The sequence below is a fragment of the Zeugodacus cucurbitae genome, chromosome 4 (assembly GCF_028554725.1).
Source record: "Zeugodacus cucurbitae isolate PBARC_wt_2022May chromosome 4, idZeuCucr1.2, whole genome shotgun sequence".
NCBI classification, from domain to species: domain Eukaryota; kingdom Metazoa; phylum Arthropoda; class Insecta; order Diptera; family Tephritidae; genus Zeugodacus; species Zeugodacus cucurbitae.
Window position 1 is genome coordinate 61,588,255 of NC_071669.1, and position 9,884 is coordinate 61,598,138.

General features: G+C 32.7%; 1 protein-coding gene across 2 annotated transcripts in view; it reads right to left on the reverse strand.

Annotated features, from left to right (window-relative positions):
* LOC105212479 (putative mediator of RNA polymerase II transcription subunit 26) overlaps nt 1–9,579 on the reverse strand; it is a 35,807-nt gene extending 26,228 nt beyond the window's left edge. For both annotated transcript variants that reach the window (XM_011184478.3, XM_011184476.3), the window contains exons 1-2: nt 9,326–9,579; nt 7,610–7,773 (exon numbers count right to left, since the gene is read on the reverse strand). In XM_011184478.3, the coding sequence (XP_011182780.1) occupies nt 7,610–7,705 (96 nt within the window). In that variant the 5' untranslated portion in view covers nt 7,706–7,773; nt 9,326–9,579. The remainder of the gene's footprint in view (nt 1–7,609; nt 7,774–9,325) is intronic.
* Nucleotides 9,580–9,884: the final 305 nt, after the last annotated feature.

Here is a 9,884-nt window from a genome sequence, read left to right on the forward strand (position 1 = left end):
ACAAAATTTGGCAGCACCCAGCAAGCGGCGATAGCATTTTTAATGGGGTATCCGCATACTCTCCTGTACCAATTCAACTAGATAACTTTGTTGTTGCTTTCACATGTAAATTTTTTGACAGCGCCCAAAGATAGCGAGCAGAGAAGTGATCAATCGATGACAGCTGATAACAGCTTGGAGTTGTTTTGAGTTTTTTTAGTTAAGTCATTTGAGATTTTTTAAAGGAAGGCATTTGAAAACAATGAGCTCTAGGTTCACATACAAACGTCAATCTTTTATATACAATAGAAACCTTAATAAGTATATTTCGTAGAATTTTTTAAAATAATTATTTTTCTTTAAAATATAATTTATCTTAAGCTGGTAAGTAAGTAGATATCATAAAATTTCTTTGACATTTAGTACTGTTATTTTGAATGTTTTGTTTTTATGACTTGTTGAAGACATTCGTATTCCCTATTTTTGTTCTGATTTCTACCACAAATAATAATTCCGCTAAACTTCCGTATCTCGAACTGCTATAACTAAAAGTTCACCATAACTCGAACTATTGCATTGGCAACAGAAGTACAATCTCATACAAATTACTTTCCGTAACTCGAAAGTTTTTTTGTGAATTATGGTAATTCGAGTTAGATAATTTCAACTGTATTTCGAAATATTGAATCCCGATATTAAAAAATATTTAGCTGTATATTTTAAGGTTATTAAGATTTGTGTTGACTAAGCTCCATTTAACTGATTGACTGACTGATAAATTTAATTGCGTTCAACATGAAAGTATCGAAGCACATTTATTTAAATCAAGCTAAATTAGTTAATTTTATAATATTAATAAAAATTTTGTTTAAAAAATAATATTGGTTCGTTATTCTCACGGAACCCACATGACAAGACTTGCGCAACATATTTACATACAACAATTTATTTCATTTTTCTAAATGAGCTGACAGACTTGGCACTTTGCCGGGTTTAATTAAGCAGGTACATACAAACATATTTCATAAATTCAAATAAATGAATGAACGAGCGTTGAGTACGTGTTCACGCAATGTTTACTTGGGCGCGCACGCCCTCAACCAGCTTGTTGGGTGCTTGTCAAACGCATTGAGATTGCGCATATTTACAAACAATTTATGGAGACACATCCATAAATATATGTATATACATTAGGTACATAGTACGTTTGATTCTAATTTGCATAATTCATGCACATTTGGACAGCCATTCTGTCTGTTGCCTGTATTCGGTGTCGGCGTCGAGCGATTTGCATAGCACTTGTGTCGGCACTTGTGACTCCCAGTAATAAATTATAAACTCACCGATATACAGACAGACATACATATAATTTCTATTTTTATATACTTACGTACTTGCGTACATATGTACTGGGGTTGGTGGAAAAAAAATTGTATGAAAATGTGTTGATCGCGCACCGCTGATCACTTGTATGTTATTGTTGTTCTACTGTTATGTTATTGCACTTGTGCGCCTCTAAAGTGGTACATCAATTTGCATGTCATGTCAGCGTTCATAAACCAAATTGCGCTGAGTGACAGGTTGCCTGCTCATCTATTAATTCGCCTGTCCCGGCTACCTATACAGTAGTTAGTCAGTTGCAGCGTGGTTTTAATTCGCAAATCACGCGTCTCCAAAGCTACGGGTGCCCGGCTATTCTTTGGCATTTAATTTTTTCATTAACGCCTTTTTTGTCGTTTATTTCACTTTTGTTTTGTCTGCAATTTCTTTTTGTGTTTGAAGCTTTAAAATATTTGCACATTCGCTGCGCTGCTGCATGCCGAATGCCCATTAGTTCCGGCTTCGAGTGGTAAACAAACATAAAAGACACTGCTTTGAACAAAAAATGTATATATTTAGCAGGTTTTAGCTCATTGTTTTTACTAACCGGTATATTTTTTGGAGCGTTAATTTTCGGCATTAGATAATATGCAAGATTTTTTAAAGATATGTCTGTGATGAAAGTGTACTTTTGGTCTAAAGATTAAGAATTTAATACATATTTTTTTCAAGTATTTTTAAAGCAAGTTCATTTGATATTTTATATTTTGGAATCTTATATTTATCGCTATCTATGAAAAAAAGCAGCTCTTATAGACATAGAGTTAACTGCGAGGTCAAATCAGATTGGTCTAAGAATAGAGCTAATAATTATCGATCGAGTGAAATTGAAGTTTCTGGATAAAGGTATTACAAGTAACTAATTATCATAAAGTAAATTCTGTAATTTTTTTCTAGTTAGAAAGATATTGAAATATATAGCTGGTACTGTACCAGAATATATAGTTATCGATACACATCGACTATAATGTAGCTTAAGAAAAATATATTGGTCTACAACTATGCTTCCGCCGTTTTCCAATAAATGTCTCTAGGGTCAAACACTGGTCGGTTAAATCGATTTTTTTTTATCGATCTTGGACATTTGTGTCAACATTAATCCAACAAAATTTTGTAGAGATCTGTTTGCATCCCAAACTTATTCTCAACTGAAAATGCTACTTTTTGAGCCGAATTCTCGACATTTGCGGGAAATTTTGCTTTTCTTTTTTAATTTCAAGAAAAGTGCGGCTGAGGCTAATCGATTGCTTTTGGATACGTACGGTGAGTCTGTCCTAAGTGAAAAAAGCCTTACATTTACAAAAAAAGGCGGAAGCAAAGTTGAAGACCTAATTAAGAATTTTTTAATAATCATTAGTACATGATAATTACATTTGTTGATATTTTTGTCCCAAAAATAAGAGTTTCTGAGCCTGTCAAACGACTTAATATAATATAATGAATTATTATATAAAACAACTACTAACCCTTTTTTATGTTAAGAAGAGTTTTGAGATTATTTTACTTTTATTTGTTGTTTTTGCGGGTGTTTTGTATGAGGAAATTAGTTAAAATTGGCTTTTATTGACAATATCTGACCCTTAAAGAGCTTTCAGTGCTTGTGCTAGATAAGATCAATCGATCACTATTAGATCGTGAACAGATCGTATAAAAACGGAATCTGGAAAATTGAGATCCAAAAAATTTACAAATTTTACAAGTTTTTACAGAGTAAATTTCAAAGATTATAATATACATTAAAAAAAAAAATTGTTTACTAAACAATATTCAAAAAGAGTTATCGATACTCACTCTTATATGATTGATTCATGAAATGATAAGTTTGCGGCTTAATCAATTTGTATGAAATACTATTCCAGTACATTCTGTTCCATTAATTAATATGCGATAACTATATAAAAAATGCGGCAACAACACGAAGCAATCAATGAATAGTGGAAAATTCTTGAATTCAAGCCAATTTCGATTGCATTCCATCTGTCAGCTGTTTTCTATTTACGGCACTTACAAATGTGCCGATCAGCGCATTTAAATATCCATAAATCTACAAACATATGCTCATAAATTAAATTTCTTTCTGTGCATACGTTGATTAAGCGTTCGATGAATCGTAAATTAAATGCACTAGACTTGGGTATCCGCTACTGATGACGCACTCTTTTTTACAGTCACAAGTAGGTATGTATGTCTGCATGTAGAACTGTACATATCAACCACATCTATGAAATTGCTACTGCAGCGCACGTTCAACGAAACGACGCTTCACCATTCACTCGTATATGCCGATATTGCGCTTTTTTATCGCTAACACTACATACTATGCATTTTAATTCTAACTTTTGTATGCAACGCTTATGCCGCGCTTGCTGAAAACTGCCAATTTCTGCAATCGCAGTCGGCTTTAAGTTATTGCAATTGCTGTTTGCATGCAATGCATTTTTAGTTTGGTGGTGGAAAGGCTTAAAAGTGGGCTTAAGTGCCGCTTTGCATGCCTAAATGTTGGCCCAAATGGCAATTTACGTGCGGTTTTACGGATTTCGGTTGAACAATAGGCTGTTGTTTTGCTATTACTCACAGTTTTGGAGAGTATTTATCCACTGGTAGGTGTATTTATTTACACTCATTGACTCTTACTCATATTGATGTAGGAGTATTTATTCATACTCTAAAGTATTTTTTTATTTATTAAAATAGTAGTTCAAAGTGCGAAATTCTATGTTTCGGTTGTCCCAAATGGTGCTTTATGTTTCCATTATCTGAAACAATAGCTATTTCAAGGGTCATCAATAAATCTGTTGTTCGAAGCTCAAAGCTTTCTAGCACAAAAGCTCTAAAAGCTCGAAAGCTTTCAGTTCTATTTAAAAAAGCAACCATTTTTATATCAAAAACATAATTACTGTGTTATTGAAAAATTTCAGCGCCGAAGAGCTTCAATAGCAATAGCCTTGTGCCAACAAACAACATACAGATGGGCTATCTGCTTGGCTGAATAGCCCATAACTTTAACCATGGTCACCTTGAACATTCGATTTCCAAATGAATGACATCAGTTCAAATATGGACACAGTCGAGACGAACATTCTCTCTCAAGTATTTGAAGCGCAACAAATGCCATACCAATGCAGTGTCATCTCGATTATAATTTAATAAATGTTGATTATAGGTTTAAATAGTTGACACACACACACACACACACATGCAATTGCAAACAACTTTTAGTGAGTGTACAAGAAGTGGCTTCGATGCGCAACAAGTTTGGTCTAAGCGCATAACAAAAGATTGCACAGCACAACATTTCCGACACTGTTGCAATATGGAAATGAATTAAGACATGACACGACCATGGCATTTTCGAAATAGTCTTCGCCTTCTTTGTATTTAAGAAAAATGTATTTTTTTTTTCAGAGTTTAACGCAAGAAGCGGCATGTAAATCTTGTTACACACTTCTATGATTATTTGCTTACAAATTAACGACTCTTTGAATAGTCCATGCGGCCGCCAACAAGAAGTTTTACGCGCCGCCTATTCTCAATTGCATTGGAGATGATTGCAAAAGACCTTCAATGCTGCAAACGCACACATATACACACATACTTATACAAATATATGTATGTTTGAAGGCAGTGGTTTTTATTGGGCAACAATTTGTCGGTTTAAATGAAGTCATGTACTACCTTGATTATATATTTATCTCTATATACATAAATACTTGTATGAGAGTGTGTGTGTGAATGCCGCGTGCAACCAAAAGCCGCCAAGAAGCACAGTAACCCAGATTTATGTGTGCTGGCAGCCATTTAAAGTTGTTGGTGCGCCGGCGCAACACAGGCAATAAACTGAAGTAGCGACTGCAAGCCAACTTGACTTGGTAGAATTACGAAAACAATGAGAAATAAGTAAGAAACAAGATTTAATTGCAAAAAAGTGCGCTTGCATACACACACGCAAGGGAATAACTATATGTATATTTATACTCTTTAGTGTTGGTAAATAAATGAAGAAATAAACAGTTGAGGCTGCATTTGCAATCAAGAGACGGCAGAAAAATTAAATAAATATATACTACATCATATATATATATCTTATATTTTGTATATTGTATATATGTAGATATATCTATCATGCATTAGAGCGGTTTGTTAGCAACAATAGCAAACTGATTACTTAGTTGTTGCGTTTTTATTGCGTAGCTGCAGAGAATTTATTGTATATTCAGCAGAACTTATAAGCAATTTTATTAAAATAAAAGTACATATGCACCCACTAGGAAATGTTTAGCAATGAAAATGTGTGACCTTTGCTTCTTACATCAATAAAATTTGCTTTGATTAAAAATTATTTGGAAGTGACAGTTTTTGTTGTCTACAACTTTCTAGGGCAAAATAATGGTAAATTATTAATTGCAAAAAATAAAAAAATTGAATTTGAAGTTTAATATTGCTGAAGTTTTGTTATTATTATTTGAATACGAAGTAACCTTAAGCTGAGCACATAGTGAATCAATTAGAAAACTGTATAGATGAATGCGAAAAAATTTAATTTTTCCCACCTCTAGCACTATAAATTTGTTTATAACTAGCAGACCACTCCGGCTTCACACGGGCTTAAACAAACATTTCAAAAGTTAACACACTTGTAGTCCACTTAGTCTTTTGTGTCCGTTGTCTTTCTCTCTGATTATGAAGGCATTGGGAACGCTCAGAGTTCGAGTTCTTCAAGCCGCAGCACAAGTTCCGTTTTTGACTCTCAAGCGCTTACTTGGGAGGTTTTGAAATTTTGTTCAGCCAGCAGTTGCGAGCACTCCTTACTCGACTCTCTGGCACGCGATTGTGATGTAAGACGATTTTCAGTTTCAGATTAAGATTCTCCATGACGGGGTCTTTATGATACTCTCACCTGGGAACTATTTCCAGAAGGTTGAGATTCTAGCAATAAATATTACTCGGGGGTGAGAGTAGCTTTCAAATTGTGAAAGAATTTTTGAATTCGGCACAGTCGTTTTTGATTTTATTCATTACAAACATACATACAAATCTTTCCTCTTTATAATAGTAGTATAGATTATCTCGTGTGGCATTTCTACTCTTTGTCAACAATATAGAGTTTCTCTTCATTTCCCTATATGTTCAACCTAAGCATTATGAAGCGAATATAATATATTAAAACTTAGTAGGAAATGTTGCAAACGAAATTAGAATATTTGAGAGAGTATTTCTAAATCTACTCTATAATTTTGGGCTTATCTAATATTTTAGTTGCTTGGAAACCCTTAAGTTGATAATGAACTATCGATGATTGTGGTTAGAGAGCTACTACGGAGTCTCGAAAACTTTCAAATCAGACTGTCTCGCTTTTCATAGCATCAAGTATAGGCATCAAGTCTTTTGATACCTTTCAAATATGAAGAAGAAATCCATGGAAATTGACATAAGCCTAGGACCTCATGGAATTTTTATAAAACACTGAGAAAGCATTAGAACAAGTCCTTGTCACTTGGGGAAAACCTTCACCCAGCACTTTGAATTTCTTGCAGTGCTAGTTGACTAACTACTTACAGCATACCCAAACTACAGTATTCTTTAATGGTACTGCTAATGGTACCTTGGAAGCTGTGACTGTCACTCTCACCACAACTGCTGTCTGATGAACAGCTCAACTGCTTTAAAATCGGTGCCACTGTAGTAATGACTGACCGTCTAACAGGCTTGATCTCTAAGACTTTATGACAGTCGGTAAGTGCATGGGTGAGTGGGGCACGCGCTCAATTAAAACGTAATTAACTCAACATCAAAGTGAGCAACGATTTAATGGCGTGCAGCTCTCAATATGTGTGTATAATCAACAATGCATTTAAGCGCATAAAAAGTGTAAGCTAAGGACCACAGTTGGCACTGGCACAAGTCTGCACAAACACACAACTCCAGCTGCTAAAGTCAAGCGAGTCAGAGACAATTAAGAAAAACTAGTTGACCGACTTGTTTCCATTATACACGCGCAGGTGCAGTTGAATTGCAGTTCGGTTTTTATTCGATCGCCTGACACAGAAAGTGTTATAGTACAGAAAAAGTGAGCGTTTCTTTATGTCAGTTAGAGAAAATGTGTGACTAAAGAAGTGTTAATATGAATATGCTGCATTTAAGTTGTTTACTCTTGTGCGGTTAGTAAGAATTGCTAAATAGTTGTGTGTATATGTATGTGTGTGTGAGTGTGTTATATTTATGAGTTGTAATAATTAAAAGTCGTATTTACCGGTGGCGCCTCGCTAGCCGTGCTGTAGACTTCGCTGGCCGCATAGTCGGGCTTGATTTGCACAGTCGCCATTGAGTCCGTATCCTTGCCGGTCATCTACGCTACGCAAATATTAATCCACAAGGTAAATGAAAGAGAGCGTGAGTGTTGGTTGTGCTAATTATCTGCGGAGGAGAAATAGAGATAATGATAATTTGGTTTTCATATTTATTTTATTTATTTAAAATATTATAATTTTTATTTTTCCATACTTAATTTTATTTTTTATTTTATTTATGTTTCTTCATAATTATTGAAATATTTATAATATTTATATATATTTATTATATTATATATTTTTATTCAACAAAAAGTTTTAAATTTTAGTGTGTTAAAATTAAAAAAAAAATAAGATTTAAAAATTATTAAATTACTAAAACCGTCTTAAATAATTAAGAACAGTAAAGTATGGTATTTTTGAATTAGCAATGAAATTTAAATTTTTGATTTTTGCATGTTATTAACGTATTTTAACAAATTTCAACCGGTTTCATTAGTGTTTATATTTTTCTTTTTTTTTAATATAATAGTATATCTTAGAACGATTTTTGAACCACATCTGTAGTTGTCATATGGATCACCTCGGAAAAAAATAATATAATAAATAAATATAAATATTATTATATACCAAGAAATAAAAATTTCTTAACAAAAACATGTAAATCTGAGTGTTTAGACCTAGAAAAAAATTATCAATATCCCAAAAATTTTTCAGAGATCACTTGGAATCTGTTCTTCCAATTCACTATATTTTGAATTATATCGCAGAATATATTGTCTTTCTGCACAGTGCTGCTCTAAACTATTTATATTATTCATCTGGGAGCGAGATATAACGGTACTAGTACAGTTTGACGTTAGTAAGAACTTAAAAGCGTAATAATGGGATTAAGGCAGTTTAAGACGTTACGCAAAATTTAACTGCTGTTAGGCAGAAAACCTTTTCTATATCGTCACAATGTGGTTTTGTGATAAAATAATGGTAAAACCAATATGTGTACCACAAAATGTGAAAAAATAAAATAATTTTTTTTTTAAATATTTTAAAACAATACTAGAGCTAAGTTGCTCATAGAGGCGAAAATATTTATTGAGAAACATGTAAACAATAACAAAATAAGCTACAATACCACAAATGAATTTGCCATAAAAATGAGTAATATACATTTTCTATAAAAATTTAAGCAACACTTTTGTTTTTATTTCAAGAAATTTAAATTTTTTTTCAATAGTTTAACCACTAGATTAACTATAAATTGAATAACATTTTTTTTGTAATTTATAACATTTAATATATTATTTAATTTTATTTAATTATTACAAAGTACTTAATTAATTATATTTTATTCAATGCTAAACACTTTTCAAAGGCCGAATATCCTTTGCCGGTAACAATATCCTAGTTGTTTATTAGATAATTAATTAAAAAAACACTATTCATCTCTCATTTAATTTATTTCAAAAATATCAATTTTTATTTTGGCACTTTTTATGAAAAATTAAATTTTTTCAGGTTTCATAAATTAGATTTTCAAACAAAATCCGTGTTTTGAGTGTCCTTTTCATATAAATTTACATTTTTTCCATAAAAAAAAATTCGAAAATATTTTTCTCATTTTAATTTCTTCAAAAAATTAAGCACATTTATTAGAGCCTTAAAGGCCAAAGCACACTTACAGCAATTTCTTGCGCGTACGCTGTTATTGCAGCAGTTTACTTGAGAAAAAGGAGTAAATTCACTTTTCACTTATCACACACACAAAAGCACAATCACAATTATGAAATTGAAATGTGAAAATCTAGTTGTTTAATAGTTTTGTAGAAGGTAACGTCAGTAGTTGGTAAAGCTTTATACGGTTTGAGCCAAAAGCACGTCTTAACAGATCGACTGCCACTCGAGGTCTGAAGTTCGGCAAGCGTTGGCTTTGAGATTTTTCTACCAGATTTGAAATGAGTTTTTTTCCAATTCGCCTTTTTTATTTTTCCATTCTATTTATTTTCTTTTCTGGTTTCGCAGTGTGTTAATTTTTTCAGTCAGTTACACACCAACACAAGCGCAAGCTTAAAAAAGCACACTTTAAAGCGCGTTTCATATGGTACCACGCGGCCGTGTGTGTGTGTGTGTGCGAGTGAGCTTGTATTTGAGCGTAGTAAAAAGCGAAAAACACATATGAAAAAGGTAAATATAAAAACACAAGCAAAAGGAAATAGGCAAAATTTTGTACAATAATAAAAA